The sequence below is a fragment of the Equus quagga genome, unplaced genomic scaffold, assembly GCF_021613505.1.
Source record: "Equus quagga isolate Etosha38 unplaced genomic scaffold, UCLA_HA_Equagga_1.0 270_RagTag, whole genome shotgun sequence".
NCBI classification, from domain to species: Eukaryota; Metazoa; Chordata; class Mammalia; order Perissodactyla; family Equidae; genus Equus; species Equus quagga.
In genome coordinates, this window is record NW_025799872.1 from 1,069,228 (window position 1) to 1,094,437 (window position 25,210).

Consider the following 25,210-nt stretch of genomic DNA (forward strand, 5'->3'; position numbering starts at 1 on the left):
TTTTGACTTGTCTTCCAGTTTAGCAACTCTCTTCAGTTCTTTCTAATCCGCAGTTAAAACTATTTGTTCAGTTCTTAATATTTTTGTATTGTTTGGTTCTAGAATTTCCCAGTGGTTCATTTCTGTCGTCTCCAGTTCTCCTCTGAAGTTGTTGGTTTGTCTCCTGTTCTTTGAGCAGAGCCGTGTGTGCGTCTGCTGCCTCTACTCGCTGGAGTGCACGTGTGTCTGGGCCAGTTCTTCTGGTTTTCATTCGTGCCATCTTGTTTTGTGCCTGGGTGTTGTGCTTATGTGTCAGAAATTGTATTTGTACAGTTATGTAAGGAATAATTGGAGGCCCAGGGTGTCTTCTTCTAGAGAGAATTTCAGGTTTGCTTCTCCCAGGGGCCTGGAGAGTGCTGGGGGCCGGGCTCGTCCTTCTCCAGTCTTGGTGGCTGATCTTGGAAGCAGAGTGGCTCCTCCAGGAAAGGCCCGTCGACTGCTGGCCTGCTTCACCTTAAGCCACGGCATTCTGGGTGCTACCCCAAGGAGGCGGTTCATCGTGGTCACTGTCCCCTAGCCCTGGAGGTGGTAAAAGTGCCTCTTGGCTGGCCTTCCAGAATTGTCGCCTCCCTCTTTGGGCAAAAAAGACCCAAAAGTCTTTGTCCTCTCCCTGGTCCCGCTCAGTTCCCCGGTCCTGTTAACTCTGCCTCCAAGCAAGTGTTGTCAGCTCTGTGTCCAGTTTCGCTAGCAGACTCGGCAGCTAGTGTGGCCCCAGCTGCACCCTCCGGCCTTGCTCCACGAGCAGCTCCAGCCTCGTGCTTTATGTCTGATAAATGTTCACAGTTTGGCCCATCTGACGACTGAAAAATATTTCACTGTTATGATTTGCATTCTCTTGGTTAGTAGTAAGGTTAAGCATCTTTTCATTTACTTACTGGCTACTTCTTTTCTTTTATCAGTTTATTTGGTCCACATTTTTTGGGTATTTTTCTTTTCCGTACTGATCTGACACATCACATGGTCTTGCTGTTGATCCTCGGCTGTATGTTGCTGATATTTCCTCCCATTTATTCACAGGTCTTTTACATTTGAATTATGACTGTCTCATATAGAAGCTTTTAATTTTTAGATATTCAAATCTATCTTTTATGGCTTCTGGGTTTGCGGTCTTGCAGATCAGGACATAATAAATATTTTATACTTTGTTTTTTATGTTTTTCTCTTTAATTCTCTTGGACTAAGTTTTGTGCGTTTTGCGAAATGCCTGATTTCTTCACTGAAGGACTAGAGTATGTGGAGAGGAGCTGCTTTTTCCTTCTGCCGTGAGGTTGTATGTGGCCCTGAGACGAGCAGCCAGCAGGTGGAGGCAGCTGCACTTGGGGGTCCCCCCTCGCCACAGCCCTGCCTGGGGAGCATTCAGCTTGGATGTGCCCTCCCAACTCTGCGATAGAGGGAATTACAGAAAGGGAGGGAGAAAAGAGGTTATGATCTGTCATTGCACATGTTGAGGATGGTGATGACATGTAGGGTCCACTTTTTTGTAACTAAATTATATTTGTAAAAGTGAGAGCTATTCAGTCTAAAAAAATTCAAATGATATATGGAAGCTTCAAAGAAGAAAGGAGAAGAAATGCCCCAAATTCTACTCAGAGGTGAGGTGACTGTCTGTGACACCCATGGCTTTATGAATTGGATCCTACAAACCATGTGGTGGGCTGTTTGAGTTGGTAGCCCTGGTGGACGTTGTTCCAGGCCAGTGTGCACAGATCTACACGTGCTCATGGCCCAGGGTAAAGAGCATGAATTTTGGAGCCATGACTCCAGGGTTTGAGTCCAGCCCTGGCGGGGCAGAGTGACAGGTGGTTCTGTCTCAGTCTCCGCATCCACAACCTGGGACACGAGCCATGCCTGCTGTGGGAATGAAGGGAGTCAACAGACAGCCTGGCAACCCGTCTGTAGCATCATCCGTGGTGGCTGTGTGACATTCCAGGTGCAGGGTGACCTGAGGGACACTGTAGCTCTGAACAGGGCCTTGGTGGACGTCTGGGTGGTGCCACCTTGAGGTGTGGTGTCCTGCTTACTCAGCACCCCGGGAGCTGAGGCAGCTCACTGCCTTTTCTTCTGAGGCGGACATTGGGTGCCTTGGGGAAGACCAGTCCTAAGTCCCAGGATTTGTGATCAGGTCCACTTGCTGCTGACAGTGAGCGGTCAGGGGGCAGGGCCTAGGGCCTCCTAACCCACCCCTAGGTTCTGGGACCAGTTCTGGACCTTGCTGGGGGCAGGAGGGTGCGTGTGGCTGTGGCGTGACGCCCCCGTGCCCTGGAGCTGACCTCTCCTCCCCCTGCAGGTTCAGCAGTACCGGGTTGCCATGACTGCGAAGGACTGCTCCATCATGATTGCACTCTCCCCCTGTCTGCAGGACACCAGGTGAGGCCTGCTGCCGTGTCACACGTCCTGGGTCTAACAGGGTTTTGTGGATGGACAAGAGAGTCGGTTTCCCTGTATTTACAGAGCTCCTGGCAGGATCACGTTTATTAGTAAAGGCCGATCTCCAGGCCTACTTGATATTATGGGGCTTATTACCTCTTGCTCTCTAGAGCTTGTAATTCAGTCAGAAAGACATTTATGGAGAATAACTTTAAAAGATTGTTCTATTAAATCGAAGATTACTATTATTTTCTGAGAAAATACTCCAGGGACTTAAAAGCAGTTTGGATAGTGTTGCAAATTCCTTTCTCTCAGAGAAAGCCCTAGGCTCCCATGGGGCTCCAAGGCCTGGAAGCTGTAGGTCTTGTGGGCCCTGCTCTGGTCCTAATGTGCCACCTCCATGGTCACTGTGAAGCCCTTAACACAACACATCCACCCTTCCGCGTCCTGTTTGCAGGTCTCTCCTGGACACTGTTGCCGTTCTCCAGCTCCCTCCCCTGCCTTTTTTCAGGACTTCAGGATGAACCTGATAATCTTGTCTTAGTAATTAGATGGCATCTTTAGCATCCATCTTCAGGGTGCAAACCCACACACGGTACCTGTGGGGTGTTGTGCGTTCTTCTGACATGTGTTCCTGGGTCAAGGCGACCTTGTTGCTGGCTGCCAGCCACTCGTTGTTCTGATGCTTTTGAACCAAACATTCGCAGGAGTCTTGCTCCCTGGCAGGCACAGAATTGTCCACTTTCTGATAGGAAACACGAAGGGACATTTGTGGATCATAACTACAGAAAAAGGGTGGTTCTGTTTAGTTGAAAACTGCCATTTTCCTAAGAAAACGCCTCCCCTGCGTAGCTAGGAGGGTCCATTCGCTGGATCAGGCTGCTGGTGTTAGATGAGAGAAAACCGCACAGACTTACTCTCTGCCACCCCTCCTGAAGTGGGGATGCAGCCGGGACACAGAAACATGAGGTGGCCACATGAGGCCCCGGGGCCTGGACACCCTTCACCTCAGCAGAAACCGACACCCTGGGAGAGGAGTGAGGCATGTCCAGAAAGTTCTGAGCCACGTGGGCACTGGTCTCAGCCTAGGATGGGAAGTGTGTCGGGCATTGGGAGCCATGCCCTGGGCTCACGGCGAGCTCGTGGTGGACAGTCAGACTGTCTGCAGAAGCTGCCCCTGGGCCGTGCTCCCACCCGCCTGAGGGACAGATTCCTCTTTATTCACGCCATCTTGCTGGCGGCTGGTTCAGACGTGGGAAACTGAAGCGTCCTTTAGAGCATCTAGCCCTGTCGGGAGCTAGATGGGGACTGTCCCAGCCCAGCTTCACAGAGCTCCGGCTCCAGGCCCCAGAGAGACTCAGTCGCAGAACCTTAATTTGGGAATGTGTTCTCTCCCTTCAGGGGGAGCAGCCAAGGCCCCCGCAGCTGAGCTGGGTGCATTTTCCTGTAAGTGTGTTTCCAAACAGGACCTCAGGGACAGTCGGGGCCTCGATTAGCTTTGTCAGTGGAGCGTGTCTGTCGGCCTTTTCTCTCCCAGGCAGGAGCTTTTGAAATTGGTGTTTTGTTTTTCTTTCAGTGATTTCCAGATCTGGGGGAGCAGTAAGCGTGGGGCAGCCAGGACTCTCACCTGCTCCCCCCAGGCCATACTGAGCTCGTGGGCTGTGTCGGCCCAGCATCTGGACGCACGCTGTGTACCGAGCAGGCTGAGCGCCACGTGGATGCACAGCAGTCTCAGTGCAGAACTCAGAGTTAGCCTGCAAGTGTTTCTCAGTACAAGTAATTGTTCATGTTTTGTTATAAATGTGTTTAGGAAAACCACAAAATGAAGCCCCAAGAAACAATATACAGAACGCTGCAGATAGATTTGCGCATGAAACAGGAAGCCAGGTCTCTCCAGCATGAGAAGCGTGAAGAGCTGCTCACCAGCCACGGGGAGGGGCTCGGGGGACATTGTTCTCAACCTCTGATCCATTCGGCTGTGGAGTGGCCACGTCTACATTCTGCTCTCTTAGGTTGTGTAACCCTTGGCTCAGGACAAAGTAACTTTGTTCGTTCACACCACTGGGATCTGGGGAATGTGAAGGGCGTGTTCCATGTAATTGCTTTCCTCTCTTTCTGCACTTTAACCCTCTCTCCTCTGGTGTGGTGGGCGTCACAGCAGGCGCCTGGCTCGCAGGAGCTTCACGCACTAGCGCACACAGCTGGCGCAGACAGACGAGATGTGCACAGACGCACAGAATGGGCGCCCCTCGTGAGCTGGGGTGAGAGGATTTGGGAGTTTGGTGTATTCTGAAATTGCTTTTATACTTCCAGGTCTGATCAAAGGCCCATCGTCCCTTCGTCGCGGTCCAGGTTCACCTTCTCTGTGTCTGTGCTGGACCTCGACCTCAAGCCCTATGAGAGCATTCCTCATCAGTATAAACTGGACGGCAAGATAGTCAACTACTATTCAAAGACCCTGCATGCCAAAGACACTGCCGTGATGCCGACTAGGTTCAAGGAGAGTGAAGATTGCACGTTAGTCCTCCATAAGGTCTAACCCTTTTCCTGTAGTATCTTTGAAACTTGAACACAGAATGTGAAGGTTGAATAATAGAGCTATTTTCTGTTGTGTTGGGTGACTTTTGCTGTGAATACTTTTGCTTTTTAACCCCTGTCTAGGTGGGACTGCCTCTGGGAGACACACAGTGGAAGAGCACTGGGAACATCTTCCAGGACAAGGAATGTCCGACGTGAGCCCAGCAGTGTGCCGTGTCATGGGGGCCGCTCTGGGCAGGTCTTCCTTCCAGCCAGGGCTCACGTCTAATCTCTAATGCAGAAAGCCTTACTCTAAGACCCAGGGTTTGGATCTCCTACCCCCGACTCGAACATAGAAAACTTGAATTGTCATGCACGTCTCACAGTTTGGACTCAAGGAAACTCGGAAACTACTGGAACTGTCCCAGCTGAGTTACTTGGTCACTTTCAGTGCAAGCCCCACGCCAGCACAGGTTTCGTGGTTCCCTGCTGCACAGAGCGATGGGTGGTTGTACGAACGTCGGTTGAGCAGCATGGACTCGGAGGCCCTGTGGAAGTACCACGCCCACCCCTCTGCGTGGTCAGCAGGGAGTGTGGGACTCAGGTCACGGGTGGACACCACTCATGCGAGCGTTACCTTTGTTTTTTTGCTGAATGATTTGTCTTTAGGTTGAGGGGAGACAAGGCGTTCTTTCCCACCTGCAGGTGCTGCTGTGGAAGCTGGCAGCAGAGCCGCAGCCCTCAGCTGCCGTGCCCCGAGCAGTGTCGCGAGGCGGCTGTACTCCACCAGCTCTGTGTTCATGGCTTGTTTGGGTGTCTGGGGCCCTCAGCCAGTTCCACCAGAGCCAGCGTTGAGTTTTCCCTCCTCCCCGTACCCGTTCCTTTCGTGGGCTTCACCGAGACCTGTGGGGTTTGCGGCCTCGAGTGGTGCTGGGCCACCTCCTTGTCTGGGCTGCGTGAGGCCCTGCTTCTGCAAGATGAGCAACTCCTGGCTGGCACCAAGAGGGTTCTTGTTGGGGTCACCAAAGTGTGCCCGGCTGCTAAGAGAACTGTTGGGAATCTTGGCTTCAGTTTTTATTCTATGGTAGGTTGTACAGATTGATTATTTATATCGTCGTTTGAGGGACTAATGAAGGCTTACTGTAACATAATATTATAATTTTAGCGAAACCATGGAATTGTAATGAAAATGCTACATGAAAAATAAGAATATTTTGCTGATTGTACATTTTTGTGGGGCATTTTGTGATAACTTGAGAATTACACTTGCTTGAATCAAGCTAGCTTTTCTGGAATTTATTCTTCAGTTCTGTCCTAACACTCCTCACTTCCACACTTGGAGGTACAGAAAGATACTCAGATGACACACGTCTCTCCTCCACGGAATATTGGGGTCTGGGGCCTTGGGGACTCTGCTTGCAGGGACCCAGAGCTGCCTTCCTGGGGCGAGCCAGAGGCCCCACAGCATGGAGAGAGGTGGCCTCAGTGCTGCTTTGGCCTGAGGGCATTGCTGGTTGCTGGCCTGGGGGAGGTGGTCTTGCCCGCACGCTGTGCACAGAGCTCTGGAACCCGGCCCCTCGAGGAGGCGGGGCTGGGCAGCCTCCCGGGCTATCCTGGCTGCACTGGATAGTCTGACACCACCACCCTCCATGTTGGGGGAGACAGGCGAGCACCCCTGCTCTGGCGTCTCAGCCCAGCCCTTTGCTCTGCTCACTTCCACCCTGTCTTCCACGGGCATTGTGCATTTGGTTGGAACAATGTTTCCACCGATTCTAACAAACATGATCAACGGGCACCTGAGGTCTGTGCAGCGCTTAGACCCTGGGGGCCTTGAACAGAGACCCTGTTTCTCTGTGTGAAGGGATGACGCAGTCCTTGCTGTCTTACTGCGTTCTTTGTGGAAGCCCCCGCGTGACCGTCAGAGGACTTGCCGAGGTGCTGCTTTCGAGAACAGGGAGGTGGGGAGGGAGGGCACTGTGCCTCCCCGGGGCTGACTCTATTGCCTCCAGGAGCCCCGGTGGTGGGCAGTGGGAGGAGGGCCCCCCTCTAAGGCAGGCCTGTGCCACCTTTGCCCACAGAGTGTGAGGTGGGGCATAGCCGCGCCCCGCATCCAAGGACGGATACGCACCCTGTACTCCTCAAATGTTAAGCTTATTTTAAAAATACTGTGTCACTTGTCTGGCATTTTTTATTCAAATAGCTGTATTTATTTTTCATGCCCTGACAGCTTGTACATAATGTGCCATAACTGCAGAGACATGTTTGGAAGAAATGGTTTCTAAGTGGAAAATAGCACGTTTATATTCAGTAAACCTCACGCCTCCGGGTGCAGTGTCTCCCTGCATGCTCAGTGTCGGGATCTAGCGTGTTCCTCTGTGCACAGCAGTTTTATCAGGCTCTCTAGAGTGGCCTCAATGCCCAGCACGCCCAGCAGGTTTCGGAAGCCAAGAGGAGCGGTTTCTATGACTCTGTTCTTGTCCAGCTCCAGGACTGTAAAGAAAACAAGTAGGTGAGAGACCTCACCAGACCCCTCCTCCGTCCCCACTTCCCTGCTGCCGTGTGACCGGGAGGCCGGGCCAACTGCTATGACCGTGCACGGGTCTCCCTTTGGGCTGGAGGCAGAGCTGGAATATGCCCCTGGCGCCTTCAGTCCAGAGGGCCTCGGGGGAGCAACCCCCCTTGCTTTTTGAGCGATTGTTGATATTTTAAAACCGATATAAAAAGTACATTAATGAGATTTTCAACTTTTGCTGCTTGCCTCGTCAAACCAGATGTGGTAAGTGGGCATCTCTGTAGGCACATCACAGACCCCACAGGCCCTACCTCGCTGTGGCACTTGGGTGAGAAGATCCAGCTTTGGCAAAACCTTCCCTTCATCGTCGATTTGTATCCTCCAAACTATGACCACTTCAAACCTGAAAGAGGGAGAGAGGTTGCTAAGTGCTCTCTGAAATCTCGGTGAACGAGTGAACTGTGTGCAGCACCGTCCATCTGCCTGCAGGAGGAGGACACCCACCAGGTGGGAGCACTGCTTCCTCCACCTTCCTCGTTCCCGCCCTTCCCAGCCTGTGCCCAGCCGCCCTGGTGCACGTCCAGCCTGAGGGGCAGAGGAAGTGCAGTCAGTTCAGCCTGAAAAGAGGGTCGATATCATTAACAAACAGGAACCTGGAAACCAAGACAGCGCTAAGATAGATACTAGCATGACGGTGCAAGTGAAGGACAGGAACTCAGAGTACTGGTGGGAACATAAATACGAGAAATTGCTTTCAAAGGAACTTGCAGTAACAGAAGCTGAATCTACCCGGGACCCGGGGATTCCACACCTAGGTGTGTGCCCGACACCGACAGAAGCTGTGTGCTCGTCTGCCAGGGACGTGAACAGACCGTGAGGAACAGGGAAAGACGGTGAATCACCCACATGCTCGAGACCTGAGAATGAAGTACAGACCTTCACTCAGTGGAGAAGGAGGCTTAGAAACAGAGCAGCTACAGCCACACGCCACCAGAGGTGACAGTAACCCAGGCAGCAAGTCCCGGGGCCTCCACACCCATGTGACCTTGGCAGGCTCGTCCGTGGGTCCAAAGGCACAGCAAGTCCAGCAGCTCCAGAGGGCCGCAGCCTCCTGACCTTTTCAGGTGAGGTGGTGGAGACAGCTCCCCCCTCTGGCCACCTTCCTTGGCCCCCAGGAGCCTTTCCCCACATCCTCCCTCACCCTGGAGGCCGGCTGGGGGTGGGGGGTCTGCGAATCTGCTATGCCTCCACAGGCAGATCCTGACGTCAGTGAGGCAGTTTACATTTTCTACTCTTTCTAATCCTCATTTTCAACAGGAAACGAGTGTCTGGGTGCTGGGGAGGGACCTGGCCAGCTAGGACAGCCCAGGGCCCCGCAGGCATCTGCACTTACCCTGGCTGGCTAGCGCTCCGGACCCCCATGCAGCTGGAGGCAGCCCCCTCTGCGAGGTGCACAGCCTCAGGGTACTTTTCCTGTGGGGAGAAGACACAGTTACAGAGAGACTGTGGGGCACATCGCTGTTCAGCGACTGCAAGGGCTCGAGGTCCCGTGTGGAGTGTGTCCTGTGTGCCCTGATTCCTTCAGGTCTCAGACAGCCACTCACTGGTGCGGTGCGTGCGTCCTGGTGCCTTGGCCACAGCCGTCCCCACTCCTGCCACCTGTGCTCACTGGCACTGCCCAGTGGCCTCCAGCTCCCACTGTCCACTCCCCAGTGTGAACACGCCACAGAATAGCTTCACTCCCATGTCACCGGCTTGTCCACCCAGGGCCCTGCAGCATTAGGCCATCCCGCCTCCTGAGTCCCCTCTGATCTGGGGCAGCCCCTCTGTCTCTCTTGTCTCTCGTGACCAAGAATGGCTTGAGGAAGCCGGTCGGGCCTGCTGTGGCATGTTCCTCCTGGCCAGAGTCCAGCTGACTCACCCCAGTAATGCTGCCCTGAGGCCTGGGGGCACATGGTTCTGCCAGGTTTCTCACTGTAAAGCAGCTGTTTTTCTCTAGAACTTTAGCATTTGGCCTTAAAAGCCCTCCCAACAGGCCGGTGGGCTGTCCCCCTCCAGGGTGGACACTCCCACCCCTCTATCCTTCCACTTGCCGCGAATGGCCCCCGCCCACATGTGGGCAGCCGTGGGCAGACGGCTCCTGCACAGCACGGGGCCACCTGGACTCCCCCAGACACGTGCCAGCTATTCTGGGTAGCAGGGTTTCGGGGAGCATGCACTGCTAAAAGTCAGCTTCTCAATGCTGGGTACCATTTTAGAGTCACAAGTATTCTCTCTCAAACGGAAATGAAGTGGAATTTCACACATTTCTAGGCTTGTGACTCTGAGGTAGGGTTGGCTTCCCCCCACGTGACAGAAAATTCTGGAAACGTCTGCTGCTTTCCAGTGTGCGCAGCAGGCCCCTCCCAGGAACCTTGAGAATGCCAGGAGTGACAGGTCATCAGAACAGAGCTTTACAAGAGCCTGAGCGAGGCGTCCACAGCAGACAGAAGACTGCAGGCTGGGTGACGGGAGACTCTGGAGGACAGCGAGGTGCAGCTTGATCTGAGAAACACCCGTCTAGCAGCCAGACGGAGACGCCCAAGACAAGGGGCCGACACTGGAGTGGGGCAGAACTGGGGGCCTTTGGAGGCCGCAGGTACTCAGTGGACTGAACCAAATCAGCTCTGTCAAATGGGGTCTTGTGGGGACAAAGACTTTCAAAGGACCAGCCCACATATCAGTGAGCTTGCTGCCAGCGTGAGGCCTCTGCTCCCAGACCGTGTGTGTGAAAGATGCCGATGGAACACAAACACGTCCAAACACCAGGCTGTCCTGACCAGATGCTGGGCGGCCTGGTTTCGGGTTACAGATGATGTCTAATTTGAGCAAAACTGTCTCTGCGAGAAAATGTGTACCTACGTGTTTTAAATGGAAAGCAATGGCTGATTTTTAAACCTCAACCTCTTCTAAATTAGTAACAGCTGTATGAGGAATGTCATGGAGAACGTGCGAATGTGGCAGTGTCTCTGCAGGCGGAGCTGCGGCAGCACAAGGCCTGGGCCGGCTCCAGCGTGGGGCCTGAGGGCGGCAGAAACTGGCTGCAGGCTCGGCCTCCAGCAGCCCTCACGGCCTCTCCAGGCCTTCTGCTCATGAGCAAAAGGAGGGTTTAGATTAGAAGCTTTCAGGAAGAAATAGTGTACTCCCTTTAAGTTTTTAAAATAAAAAACCCAAAAGTAGAAATGCAGACATTAGGAAAAAGTCAGGCATCCAGTGTGAGTTTCCGGAGAGCTTTCTGGGGGTTGTGGGGAAAGTTTCCTTTGTTACGAGTCGTTAATATCGCCCGTTTATCCAGCTTCGTTCACCTGCCTGGTGACCTCGAATGTTCAGAGCACACCTCAGACGGGACGAAAGCAACAAAAGGCTGCTGAGCAGCCCAGGGAGACGGCGTGAAGAGCAGAGAGTGGACACAGTTGCTGGTAATCAGAAAGGAAAAGGGCGGGTCTCAGCGACAGACGTGACCAGGTGGCTTTGAGGGAGAAGACAGAAAAGTTGTGAAAATTGATATAATCCTAAACGCAAAGTGGGCTTGAGGTCAGTTAGCATGACATCACACTTCAACAGTGACTGAAAGTTTTACATATTATATTTCACATTCACAAAAGACAACCAAGTCACCAAGAAAGGGCTGAGGTAGACGTGCTCCGACAAGGCAGAGAGCTGGCCCATGTGTTTCAGACTCCTCTCCATGAGAAACAGCTACACACAAAAAGCCTAACTTCTAGCTCATCTGGAAAGCTCCTCAGATACTTCACATTCTGCCATGGTAAAACCACGGCCCAGGTCTGGCACAGGAAGGAGTGAACGGGAGGGCTGTGCTCACAACATCGTGGGGTAGCAGCTGCCCCTTCCACAGGAAGCTTGTCCTCAGTGGCAACTCAGCTGGGGGTTTGCTCAGCTGCTGGCCTTAGGCCTGGAGTTGCATTCAAGAGAGTAAAGTAGTGGCTGCGAGAATGCTGGCAATTCTGTATCCAGCCTCAGTTGATGTCTGAGACCCGCTCTGCTGTGGGAATAGCTGCCGGCTGCTGGGAGCAGCCTTGTGACGTATCAGTCATTCCAGCCCAGCGCCGAGGAGGAACACCGGATCACCCCCCGACCACCTCCCACTTTAAACAAAGGGGAAACCTTGAATCCTGACTTGAGATGTACCCTTGACTTTAACGTTTTCCCAAAGATTACACCTGGCTGATTCAATGATTTTTTTAAAACACGGATTTCACATAAAATTCACTCCTTCAAAGTATATAATTCAGTGGGTTTTAGTATACTTACAAGGTTATGCAACCATCACCACTTTCTATCTCCAGAGCATTTTCATCACCCCATAAAGAAACCCTGTACACTTTAGCTACTGCCCCTTAATCCCCTTGGCACCCCTCACTCCTCACCAGCCATAAGCAATCATTAATCCACTTTCTGTCTCTGTGGCCCCCCTGTTCTAGACACTTCACACAAGTGGAATCACATAATATGAGTTCTTTTGTGACTGGCTTCTTTCACTTGGCTCTATCAGTGCCTCATTCCTTGACAATGCCGAGTAACGTTACACTGGGTCGATGTGCCAGTTTTGTTTATCCGTTCATCAGCGGATGCACACTTGGGTGGTTTCTACATTTGGCCATTGGGAAGAATACTGCTATGACCATTTGTGTATGAGTTTTTGTGTGGACTTACATTTTCATTTCTCTTGGGTCCATACCTAGGAGTGGAACTGCTAGGCCATATGATAACTGTGTAACCACTCGACGAATTGCCACACTGTTTTCCACAGTGGCTGCACCATTTTATAATTCTATCAGTAGTGTGTGAGGGCTCTGACTGCTTCATCTGCTTGCCAATGCTTGTTATTTTCCTTTTTTTTTTAACTCTAGCCATCCTAGTGGGTGTGAGGTGGTCTTGCTGTGGTTGGGTTTGCATTTCCCTGATGGCTGATGATGCTGAGCACCTTTTCATGTGCTTATTGACCATCTGTGTATCTTCTTTAAAGAAAGGTCTATTCAGGTCCTTTGCCTATTTCTTAACTGGGTTATTTTTCCTTTTATTACTGAGTTGTAATAGTTCTTTATATATTCCAGATACAAATCACTTAGCAGATATATGGTTTCCTAAAATGTTCTTCCATTTTGTGGGTTGTCTTTTTACTTCCTTAATGGTATCACTTGTATAAAGTTTTTAATTTTTATGAAGTCCAGTTTATTTTTGTTCTTATGCTTTTGGTGTCATAGCTAAGAAACCATTGTTTAATCCAAGGTCACAGAGATTTACACCTATGTTTTCTTCTAATAGTTTTATATTTTTAGCTCTTATAATTGGGTCTTTGATCCATTCTGAGGCAATTTTTGCATATGGTGTGAGGTAGAGGTCCAGCTTCATTCTTTGGCCTGTGAGTATTCAGTTGTCCAGCACCACTTGTTGAAAAGATTGTTCCCTCCCCATTTAATTATCTTGGCTCCAGTCACATTTTAACAACACTTTGTATTTTGAAGACAGCCTGGTCCAGAGAGAGATGAGATCGGTGAGGTCACTCACTGGGACTAAACTAACCCAGGCCTCTAAGCAAATGGTACTGGGACCACTGGATGTCTATAGGTAGAAAAATGAACTTCAATGCCTATCCCATACCGTACACAAAAATTTACTTAGGACAGCTCATAGATACAAATGTAAGAGCTAAAATTATGAAACTTCTGAAAGCAATCATGGGAGAAAATCTTTGTAATCCTGGGTTAGCCAAAGATTTCTCAGAAACAAAAAGCAGGATCCATAAAGGAAAAATCAATTGGGTAATTGATAAATTGGCTTCATTATAATTACAAACTACTGCTCTTAAAGGTCATTGTTAAGAAAAAGGCCAGCCTCAGACTGAGTGAAAATATTAGCAAAAACTTGTGTTCAGAATATGTAAAGAACACTTACAACTCAGTAATAAGAAGCCAAACACCCAATTTTAAATAATGGTCAAAGGATTTAAAGATACTTAACCATAGAAGAGATTTGGAAGGCGAAAGATATCACTAGTTGTTGGGGAAATGCAAATTAAACCACAATGACGGGGCTGGCCCCGTGCTGAGTGGTTAAGTTCCTGCGCTCCGCTTTGGCAGCCTAGGGTTTCACAGCTTCGGATCCTGGGCACAGACGTGGCACCGCTCATCAAGCCACACTGAGGCAATGTGCCACATGCCACAACCAAAAGGACTCACAACTAGAATATACAACTATGTACTGGGGAGCTTTGGGGAGAAAAAGGAAAAATAAAATCTTTAAAATCACAATGAGATACCACCATGTACCGACCAGATTGGCTAATATCAAAAAGACTAACAATATCAAGTTTTGGTGAAGATGTGGAACAAGTGGAACTATCATACATTGCTGGTGGGAACTGGATAAGTTTGGTAGCTTCTTAGAAAGTTAAACATGCGCTTACCACCTGATCCAGCAATCCTACCCAAGAGAAATGAAAACATGGGTCCATGCAAAGAATTGCAAGTGACTGCTCATTAATAAGAGCCCCAAACCGGAACTGTGAGTGATCCTTTCACAAGGTGACCCAGGTCCTGTCTCCCTCAGTGGGTGTGGAAACAACGGGCACCATCCATATGATGCAATGGTGTGCGCAATGTTATCCACACAACGGCATGGACAAAGCTCAGAAGCAACAGGCCAAGCGAAAGAAGCCAGACACAAGAGACCACATGGTGTGTGATTCCATTAATGAGATTCCAGAAAAGGAGAGGACAGCAGGGGTGGTCCCGGGGGAAGGACTGACTGCAGAGACATGTCAGAACTCAGCAGACGGTACAGTTCAAAAGCTGCTTTTAGTATATGTAAGTTAGACCTCAGTAAACCTGACTTTAGAGAGACTGTGTCCCAGACACAAGCTTGTTTCTACAAGGAGCACTCCTCCACTTGCGGGGCTAGAGCGGCTTGCTCCCTTCACGGGGGTGGTATTCTCTAAGGGCCTGCTGTGTGCCAGGCCTTGTTCTGGAAGCGGATGTGTACACCTGTAGTGGTCAGTGACCAGGAGGCAGCTGGGGGCCTCCTTGGGCAGATGACACTGGGGTTCAGGCCTGAATGATGGGAGGACAGAGGGAGGGGATTCCAGGTGGAGAACACACAGCACAGAGCAGCCCATGGCAAGAGCGAGCTGGCTGGCTGCAGTCCCGCGAGGCAGCAGTGAGTGGTAACGAGAACCGTGCAGACGAAGGTGGAGGCAGGCAGGGCCAGGACATGCAGGCTTGGCCCCCAGAGCTGGGCGCCTGGTCTGACACCCATTCTCAGGGGGCCGTGCTGACTGCTGAGTGGACAGGGGAGGGGTGAAGGGGCCAGCTGAGGGAGGAAGGCAGGGCTATGGCCCGGAGTGGCAGGTGCTGGTAGCCTGGTGGTGACAGAGGGGATGTGTTCGGAGGAGGGAGGGAAAGAGCTTGCTGGTGTCGGGATGGAGAAGTCAGGGAGAGCCAGAGTACAGGCGGTTGTGCCGCTGGGGGAGGCAAAGTGGGGAAGAGAGCGGGCTCCTGGCCCCGGGCCATCCGTGCAGACAGGGCCCAAGGAGAAGGGGTGGGCGACCTTGTGGCTCTGAGGGTGGTGTGGGGTGGTGGGACTCGTGCTGGGTTCGGGTGGACGGAGAAGAATCTGAGGTGAGGAAGTAAGACACGGGCACAGGCATCTGATGAAGTTAATTTGTGTATCAGGACCACGATGGAGGCCGCCCTGAGGCACCAATCTAAACCAAGGCAGCCGGCATGTGCAGGTGACACCCAATACCAGCCACCCCCCTCCCCTCTGGCTTTGGCGGGCTCACCTCAACCTGGAAATCAGGGCCTGTCGCCTGACCAGGAGCCCTGACCTCCTGGCCAATCCTGCCCATCTCCGCGGAGCCCCTTGAACAGTCTGTAAACTCTCCCCCCGGAAGGGAGCGGCCTGCTGGGGACGCCCTGGTTCTCATCTGTGGACTGTTTCCCTTGAATAAAGGACAGCAAACTTGGGACTAACTGGTACCGGTTTTGTCATTTGACACAGCGCATGGACTCCAAAGAGCTGGGTGTAGCAAGAGGAGGGGGAGTCTGCTAGTCCACAGCAGCTGCAGGTCGGCCCAGGCAGGGGTCCGTGCCACAGCGTGCTGACGACTTCCTGCGTTGGGGGGACCCTGCAGCTCAGAGGGCAGGCAGCTGGTCACAGCCATGCTGGGCACTCGTGCCGTGCCCGGTACCCAAAGATTCTGAGACACGTTCCAGCTGTTGCCAATGTCGGGAGGTTTGGAAATGCCTGTGACACCTACACTAGGAAGAAAACCACCTGCCCTCATTCTGAAAAGAAAGCTGACAGACATCACACGTTCTGCTGTGCCACACATGGTGCAGGCTCTTCACATGCGTTTTACGTCCGTGTGATCACAGATGTCTCATAAGAATCAGGCTCCTACCAGGGAGTAATGCGCATGGTTCCTGGGCTCCGGGCCACGGCCACTCTGCCTGGGTTGGGCCTGTCACCTCCCTGTGGGCTCGCCACCAATGTGTCGCCTGCTGTTGCTCGTCCACTTCTAGGGTGGCTGCAGACACGATGCCCCTCACCCGTGGACACTCGGTGGGTGTCTCCCCAGAGAGGGCATACTCCTGCTGTACCAAAACAGCCTTCCTGACAGAAAATGCCCTGCGTGTCCCACAGCCCCTGCCTGCCGCAGCAACCCAACCCAGCAGGCCCGGCCTCGGGCCTCACAGGCTGGACAGCACAGGCCTCTGGGGCTGGCATTTCCTCAGGGGCCACATCGGGAGTGCCATGGAGGTACTGCTGTGCTGGGGCCCCAAAGTCACCCTTTCCCTGGTGACTGCTGTTTCCTGGGGGACATCCCGAGACCAGGACACTATCCAGCTCCTGGCCTGTTGCTGCCCAAGGCCGAGTTGGCCACGCTGCGGCTGCTGACAGGTGACTGTCTCCTCATTCTTTCCACGCCCAGCAGAAGAGGGAGCTGTCACTCCTCCCGGATGGGATTTGTATTGGCATTGACGCGCAGGTTATTGACCTATTCAGTGGGAATCAGTACCACGGAGCCAGGCTTGGGCTCTGCTCCCAGGGCTTTGGCGCCTCCAGGCCCCCTGGGGACAGAGCTGGAAGGCCAGGCTGATGACCTAGCCCATGCCTGCAACAGGTCCTCCTGAGCCTTCTGCAGGCACACACACAAATAGCACGTGAGCATCTGCTCCTCTGTCTACCCTCGGCCACCAGCCCTCCTCCTTCGGTGGCCATCGCTCTGCCCACCTCACCCCCACAGCTGGCTGGATCAGCTGCGCCTGTGCCCAGGGAAGGGAAGGCTGCGGGCAGGATGACAGCGGGACACATGCTGGCCAGGCAGCAGGCATGGGCATTTACTGAGTTTTCTGGGTTCTGTCCTCTGGGCAGAGGAAGGGCTGCAGCCGTGGGGAGGGGCTCAGACTGTGATGAGCTATCACAGGGAAGGGATGACTGCTCCAGCCAATTCCGGAGAAGAAATCTTTCGTATTGGCACAACCGTCTGAAGTAACAGGACCAACCAGAGCCAGCCGGCTGCAGCCCGGGAGGCCCGCCTGGAAATTTCCTGCCGAGCACCACATCTAGGAGAGCCGGCAGCTTCTCACTCCCCAGGTGCACTTCAGACACGCCGTCCAAGAGAAATTCAACCACCCACCTGCAGGCTGACAAAGGGGCCCTACTTTCAAGTCTGTTGATTACACAGTGGATGGAAAGACTGTATTTCCAAGTCCAGTGGGAGAACTTTATTTTAACCCGATTTTCTAGACTGTTTATGTTGTTAAAGTGAACATCCCATGGGGTGAGATGAGGCTCTGCAGCCGAGGTGCCACTTGTAAACGCACTGCCCCAGCTTTCCTGGATGTGTTCCTGCGAGTGAGACCCAGGCAGATGCAGCTCCACACATGTCCGCACACGAGACGCTCTGGTTGACAAAAATAAGGGGGCAGAGACCAGACCCCGGGGGGTCTGTCAGATACTGGCTCCTGGGAGCCGCAGCATGCGAACCACCCAGGAAAACAGCTGGGCAGTGCTGAGCTGGTCAGAGGGAAGTAAAAACTGTCCTAAATGCTGCTCAAACAACTAGCAGCCCCGCTCCCAGCCCACATGGCTCTGAGCCCGAGAGTACCAGCTGCCATCGTAGCACTGACTGCGGATGCACACAGACTCCGGCGTGACTCAGGGACGCTGGGACCCCCAGGGCCTGTCCAGATGTTGTGCTGCCCCCACCCTACCCACACTGCCCATGGCCTTCCTCATCCTGAGGGCTCCAGGACAGACCAGCCCTTTTGCCCACTCCTCCCTTTACCCCTTTCTTGTGTGGTGAAATTTAGGAAGAACCGGGGGTCTCAGGATCACCTTATTGGAAATATATTCCAACAGCATTTTTAAAATAAAGACTTGGGAGGTTCTACTAACAGAAAGTCCCACATGAATGGTCGCTGTGCCACCAGGAAGGGGGAAGCAAACTACAGTGCCACAAACCAGCGGCCCCTGCGTCTGCTCAGCCTGCCAGCTAAAGTAGTTTTTGTTTGTAAATGGTCAAAAGAAAATGAGAAGAGTTTGTGCCATGTGCAAATTCTATGAAATTCAAACTTGAGTGTCCATACCAGTCTTGTTGGAACGCAGGCTGCTCACCCACATGGGCACATGCTGTGGCTGCTCTCGGCTGTGGCGCAGAGACCATGTGGCGCAGCTGCAGTTACTGCACGGCCATCCCACAGAGGAAGCCTGGCAGAGGGCATGGGGCACCCCAGGCAGCCTGGAAACCTGAGCAGGCACCAGAGCAGGGCCCCAGGTGCAGTGTGACCCCGAGTCTTGGGGGAACCATACCCTATTTTTTTTTAAAGATTGGCACCTGAGCTAACATCTGTTGCCAATCTTTTTTTTCCCTCTTCTCCCCAAAGCCCCCAAGTACATAGTTGTATATTCTAGTCATAGGTCCCTCTGGTTGTGCTATGTGAGATGCCGTCTCAGCATGGCTTGATGAGCGGTACCATGTCTGCGCCCAGGATCCAAACTCAAGAAACCCTGGGCCTCTGAAGATGAGCACATGAACTTAACCACTGAGCCCCGGGGCAGGCCCCTGCCACACCCCATTTTTAACAGTGTTTTCTTTTGGGAAGTGACCCTAGGAGGCAGAAGTATAGCAAATTATATTAAAAAAACACCCTGTATGGCCCAGGGACCGCTCACCCTGAGGCCGTGAAGAGGGGAGCCGAGTCCGCCCTGTCTAACTGGGCACATGCGTCTTCTCTGCTCCACGAGAGGCCCACCCTTCCCGTTTCCCATGCACCGGGACAGCATCCTCCTTAGCCCCAGCACTGAAGTGTACTTTCTTTCTTTTATTCTTCTTCACTCTGTTGTCCATCCTCAGACGCCTTCTTGTCTCTAGGACTTCCTACGGGGCCCAGGTCAAGGGTCACTTCTGGGTAGGGTACAGGACGGCTCTCAAACCTCTAAGGAAGAAATTCCCATCTGAAATTCCTTAGTTCCATGACCATATTTCTTCTACTTCCTTACTAGTTTTTTTTTCTTTTTTTTTTGAGGAAGATTAGCCCTGAGCTAACTGCTGCCAATCCGCCTCTTTTGGCTGAGAGAGACTGGCCCTGAGCTAACATCCATGCCCATCTTCCTCTACTTTATATGTGGGACGCCTACCACAGCATGGCTTGCCAAGTGGTGCCATGTCCGCACCCGGGATCTGAACCAGTGAACCCCAGGCCGCTAAAGCGGAACGTGTGCACTTAACCACTGCGCCACTGGGCTGGCCCTCCTTACTAGTTTTTACTACATTTTTCATATTTCAATTGTATTAATCTAGAAAAATTCCTCAAAAAAAACCCTCAGTTACTTATTTTATAATTGCGTGTTTAAATTTTATTTATCGTTTATCTGTAATCTTTTATATTAACAGCAATTTCTGTCCCAGGAGACACAGAATGTTCCCAGTTGGCCTGTCATACGGGACGCCCTGTGTTCTGACATCATTCCAACTGACCCTGTTCATGTGTGAAGGGGTGAGGCCAAGGCTGCTTTTTCCCATGTCGACCAGCACCCCAGCCCCCAACTCCCTGTTAGCTCCCCATCTAAGTGCTGTGTACTGGCCAACTCCCAGTGCTCCCACCCGATTCCGCAGGGTTCTTGCACTACACATGGCTCTACCTTTGCTAGAGCGACAACAGAAGGCAGCTCCGACGAGCGGGGGCTACAGGGCTGGGGCATGGGGACAAACCTTCCACCCTCACCCCTTCCTTCTGCATCCCAGGGCCGCTGGGGACAGCAAGGGCCTGCCCAGCCTTGGTCAGCCCTGACCAGACAGGCAGAAACCCCTGTTGCTCTCCAAACCCACACGCGCTCAGAGCACCCCCTCACTCGGTGTGGGAACAACCCTCCACGGCAAGCAGCACTTCGAGAAAATGGAGGAGCTGTGGCAGGAGGGTCACCTAGGAAACGTAGCCATAAACACCTGGTCTGGAAAATGGGACTGAACGAGGTGCAGGAGAGACAAGCCCACACACATGGTTCTTCCATGCCTTCCACTGTAGCACAGTGGGGACACAGGCAGGCAGAGTCAGGTTCTGTGCAGCCAGGACACACGCCCTGTGATCACGCTGAAGCCAATGTTCCCTAAAAATCAACCCCTCAAGATCACTAGACAACACACATCTCTTCAGGTGGGAATGCAGTCCGGGCAGCACTTCTGTTGTTAAGACCGTCCTTCCAAGCTAACCGGGCGGCAGCTGTATGCTTTGAAAAGTACTTCTGTTCCCTCCCAGACTCACAGGTAAAGGTGAGCTTAGTTAAAAAGTTGGTTTCTTTTAAAATAGTCAGAAATGATAATTAAGAAGCAGAATACACACGCACACATATAAACATAATCATCAATGCTAGAAATTCCTTAGAGGCACTTTCACAACTTTCTCTTCATTTGGTTATTAATATATAAATATGCAAGCAAAATAATGTCAGCAGACAATGAAAGTCATATTTCAGATATTCAGTGACAGTTTTTACTAAGGTTTAAACTGTCTATTTCATAAATCTCAAAGTAACGGCTAAAACATTAAAACTGGTTATAATTTAAAGTTATTATGGTCTGGGGCCGGCCCTGTGGCTGAGTGGTTGAGTACATGAGCTCCGCTTTGGCCGCCCAGGGTTTCACCGGTTCAGATCCTGGGCGCGGACATGGCACCACTCATCAGGCCATGCTGAGGCAGCATCCCACATGCCACAACTAGAAGGACCCACAACTAAAAATACACAACTATGTACTGGGGGGTTTGGGGGAGAAAAAGGAAAAACAAAATCTTTCAAGTTATTATGGTATCACTGAAATTTTTTCACGGAATCACAGACTTTTTGAGTTTTTAAGGTCTTAAGTTTCTTTTTCAAAAGACAGATCACACACACACACTGCCACACACACCTCATCGAACTCTTAACCTTTGCAGGCCCTGTGCCCTTGAGGTATATGGGCTCCTTCAACCTCACAGGAGTCATTTGAAATCACTGGTATAATGCCCATTAAAATGAAACTGAGGCTAGAAAAATTAAGATCCTTGCTCAACATCACACAACTAGCAAATGGAGTCAAACCTAAGGCAGATTCTAAAACCTGAGCTCCTAGACATTCTACCGTCGAACATTTCTAAATTCAAATATAGTTGTAATACACAGGTCAAGCATTACTATAATCAACTTGTGATGTAATTCATGCTGGCAACTGACTTTGGTGGTAGCAACAAAAACATTTTTGTTGGGAAACATAATTGCCTCTGAAAGTTTGTTCATATATTCCACATCATCGCATGCCAGGCATGAGCAGGACTTAAGCCCCAACTGGAAAGCGCTGTGATCTAGTAAGGAGACTTGCTGTGCCTCTTGCCATAAAAGTCCCAGTCTCCTCTCTGATGCCGCAGGCCCAGAGTCTGGGCCCTTTCTGGCAGTTCCTGTCTTTTTCAGACAGGCCCTCTGTCAGGGTGAGGACAGACTATATCAACTTCCCACTAATTCTCCTCGTACCCACAGCCCCTCTGTCAGAGGTTCCACAGAACAAACCAGCTTCCTTCACAGCTCGGGTCTCAGCTTTCGTGGTCTGTACCAGACACCACGCTGTCACCTGCCTGCCGGCTTCCAGGATGTCACTGCTGTCTCCCTGCCTACTCTTCATCCTTGTGCATTGTCCCTGTCAAAGCCTTCTCTACTGTCATTTCAGGAGAGGGACTGATAAATCCTACATGTTTCAATCTTCCAGTTTTGAGGCCTTTTGTGTTTAACAATATGTTTAATTTTCCTAGATACTTGACAAATAGTTTGAGTATAGAATTTAAGGTTTAAATAATATTTAAGTTACATTTTATATATAGAGTTAATGATATATATCCAAACTTGTACTCTAGAGTCCTCTGTTAAATGCCTTCAGTTTTTAAAAATGGGAAGAAAATAAGTGACAGGAAGTGAACACGTGTCCTAGTGAAAGAGCAGCCTCACCTCCGGGATGAGCTGAAACGAGGCACAAACAACTTCCATAAGAGAGATTGAAAGTGGCTGAGATTCTGTATTACAGCAAAGCTGATGATTAAAGAAAAATAAAACCACTATTGGGCAAGAGAATTAAAACGTGAGGGGAAAACAAGCCTCAGTGCAACAGTCAAAGGACCCTGATAATCCATCCTGTTCGCACAACTGTTCCAGCTGGGCCAGATCTTACACAATGAATCACAGGACACCTTTATGAGGCAGAGATTAGATCATGCCCATTTTAAAAATAAGAAAAACAAGGTTGCTCCAGTGACCCTGCAGCCCAGAGTAAAGAAGCCATGCTGAGCTGGCCGCCTGACCCGAAGGTCTTTATTGAAGCCGATTTGAGGTGACCCGGCCAGCTCAGTGCTGCTCAAGGGAGGGAGGTCAGAGTGTTCACCCTGAAACCAACACAGCTTCTGCTCAGGGACCCTCTGTGCACTGGCTCCTTCCAAAGCCCTCTACTGAACTTTTTAAAAAATAAACTTTATTTTTTAGAAGTTTTAGATTTACAGAAAAATTGGGAAAATAGTACGGAGTTCCCATTATCATTAACATCTAACCTTGGTGCAGTACATTGTTACAATTAATACACCAATGTCAGTACATCACTTTTATAGCTAAAGTCTCTATCCAGCTTTCTTTAGTTTTCACTGAATGTCCTTTTTCTGTTTCAGGATTCCCACACAGGATCCCACAGGACATTTGTGATTAGCAAGAGAGGCAGGAAAATTTACCTAGATGCTTATTCTGTGCATCTCCCTTTATGTCCTGCCACAGGTTTAAGAATTATGCTTCGTTATTTTAATAAGGAGCTCCCATTTTTCACTTAGAGAGTCTTCAGAGAAAATGCATAGCTGTTCTTTGGGTCCTAGAATCACACACACCTTGTTGTCTGGCCACAAACCACATGACCATCCCCTTTGGCACCCTCAGTGCTGGCTGCCTCTGCTGGCCCAGGTAGGCGGAAGGGCCAGCTGATCCTGGGCTTGGCTTGACTTGACACTGATAACGGAGACTACCAAACACTGAACACGCTGTCATTCGTTCATTTCTCTACAGACCATCCGTGAACTGGCAAAACGGATCTTAAAATGATTCAATGTTCATGTGGAACATCTCTTGAACTGGGGAAACGAGGGCAGAAGGATTTTCTTTGCTGTCCTGAGCCTGCTTTATTTTCTGCGCAGACCCGTGAGTAGAAGCATTTCAAGCTCATGCTCTCACACACGATGAGGCTACACACACCATGAACAGGACTGGCTCATTGCCCTCTTCTGGCAAAAGACCTGCCCTGTTCACAGGCTCGGCTCTGGCCATCAGACTGTCCGCTCCTCACAGCGGCGAGTGGCCCACGTGGGCCAGGTGACAGTGGATGCTGAGAGAAGGAAGTCTCTCCCCATAGGGGTTGCTGGGCTGGGCAGACACTGCCCAGGGCTGCAGGCAGCCTCTTCAGAGCTGCTTGCGACCACGTGCTGCTGGGCAGGGAATGGCGTGGGTCAAGTGGGTGTGAGCTACTCCAACCCTCGACTCCTACTGCAGCCACGAACTTCCCTTTTTCTCTAAGCCAGTGTGAGCCGGGTCTGTCCCAACCTCTGTCACCTGTGTTGCAAGAGCTGTTATAAAAACCACAGGCACTCTGTTAAACACTGGGTGTACCATGGTGAACAAAATAACCCTGAGTGGGGCCAGCCCGGTGGCACAGCAGTTAAGTTCGCACGTTCCACTTCTTGTTGGCCCGGGGTTTGCCAGTTCGGATCGTGGGTGCGGACATGGCACCTCTTGGCAAGCCATGCTCTGGCAGGCGTCCCACATATAAAGTAGAGGAAGATGGGCATGGACGTTAGCTCAGGGCCAGTCCTCCTCAGCAAAAAGAGGATTGGCGGCAGATGTTAGCTCAGAGCTAATCTTCCTCAAAAAAAAAAAAAAAAAAAAAAAATCTTAAAAAAAAAAAATAACGCTGAGCATCAGGGAAATGCAAATAACAACCCTGGTGGAATACCACAGCACACACACCAGATGGCTACACACAACTGGGAAAACTGGAGTTGAAACTAAGTGAGTAAACGGACTCCTCACACACTGCTGGTGAGTGTAACAGGCACAGGCACTTTGGAAAACTTGGCAACACCTCCTAAAGCTGAACACACATCTTCAGCCCTCCAACCCACACAGACACGTACGTGTGTCGCCAGAAGACATGCGCACAGCAGCACAATTTATAACTGCCAGCACCCGGAAAGGCCCAGGAGCAGAACACAGGGGGAACGCTTTGTGGCTCATCCTTGCGGCAGTGAGGTGACGATCCCGTTACCCTCGAGGTGGACGGACCTCATGGACACCGAGTGGAGCGACAGGCTGCCCCCTGGCCCCTGGCCCTGGGGGGAAACGACATGGGGCAGAGCGGCTACTTGAGGGCCACCTCCTCGTCGGGCCGGTGGTTCTACAAGTTGGATAATTTTGTTAAAAATTACCCAACTGTCTATTTACCACGTGTGCCCTTTTCTGTATGTACGTATTTCAACAAAAAGTTAAAAAACAAAAGACAGAGCCCATGAAGCTAGGAGCTGGCAGAGCAGACAGACAGACAGACAGACAGAAAGTGCATGAAGCCTGCTGTCTGCCGTGCATCCTGCTCCCTTCCGTCTGGAAGCCCTGCAGCCCTCCCGATCACTCGGCTGTCTCTCCTGGGGTCTTTGCCAGCTTTGTCGCATCTCCTGAAGAGCAGTGACCATAAACGCATGAAATACTGTGCACACGCTCCAGGATTTGGTACAAAGAACATAAAGTCCACTTTCTTTTCCCCGATCTTCCTGGAGTAAGACTAGCAATCCGTGAGCCTGTCTTGGTGGGAGGCACCTGAAATGCTGCTCAGGAGAGCTGTCAGTATGTCTTCTCTTAGGTCACAATGGGCGGACACGGCACACCTTTCAACAGGCATTTTTTGGATTTTTTCTCTGAAGGTCTTATCTTATGCACAATGATTTCTGATTACTTTTCTGTGTGCTCTGAGTAATGTTTTCAGTCCATTCCCATCCTCTTGGTATTTCAATGTGTAGAAAGGCTTACAGTTGTCTGAAAATATGGAGATTTTACTATTGACTCCCTCTCGACTCCTTTACACAAGTCAATTGCTTAACACTTCTCTATCCTGTAAATATGGTCCACATGATTTTGTTCAACTAGAATTAGTCGCATCACATTTGAAAT

At 51.1% G+C, this 25,210-nt stretch overlaps 2 protein-coding genes across 4 annotated transcripts in view; one reads left to right on the top strand and one right to left on the bottom strand.

Annotated features, from left to right (window-relative positions):
- Window positions 1-6,202, top strand: part of LOC124233908 (inositol-pentakisphosphate 2-kinase) — a 48,490-nt gene extending 42,288 nt beyond the window's left edge. For 2 of the 3 annotated variants that reach the window (XM_046651196.1, XM_046651198.1), the window contains 3 exons: window positions 2,327-2,406; window positions 4,720-4,939; window positions 5,068-6,202. In XM_046651196.1, coding sequence (XP_046507152.1) covers window positions 2,327-2,406; window positions 4,720-4,939; window positions 5,068-5,142 — 375 coding nt within the window. In that variant the 3' untranslated portion in view covers window positions 5,143-6,202. Of the gene's footprint in view, window positions 1-2,326; window positions 2,407-4,719 lie in introns of all 3 variants that reach the window. The other variant, XM_046651197.1, reaches the window with a different exon arrangement.
- Window positions 6,203-7,124: 922 nt separating this feature from the next.
- Window positions 7,125-25,210, bottom strand: part of LOC124233902 (centromere protein P-like) — a 222,405-nt gene continuing 204,319 nt past the window's right edge. Inside the window, exons 6-8 of the mRNA XM_046651189.1 lie at window positions 8,829-8,908; window positions 7,747-7,838; window positions 7,125-7,413 (exon numbers count right to left, since the gene is read on the bottom strand). Of these exons, the coding sequence (XP_046507145.1) occupies window positions 7,271-7,413; window positions 7,747-7,838; window positions 8,829-8,908 (315 nt within the window). The 3' untranslated portion in view covers window positions 7,125-7,270. The remainder of the gene's footprint in view (window positions 7,414-7,746; window positions 7,839-8,828; window positions 8,909-25,210) is intronic.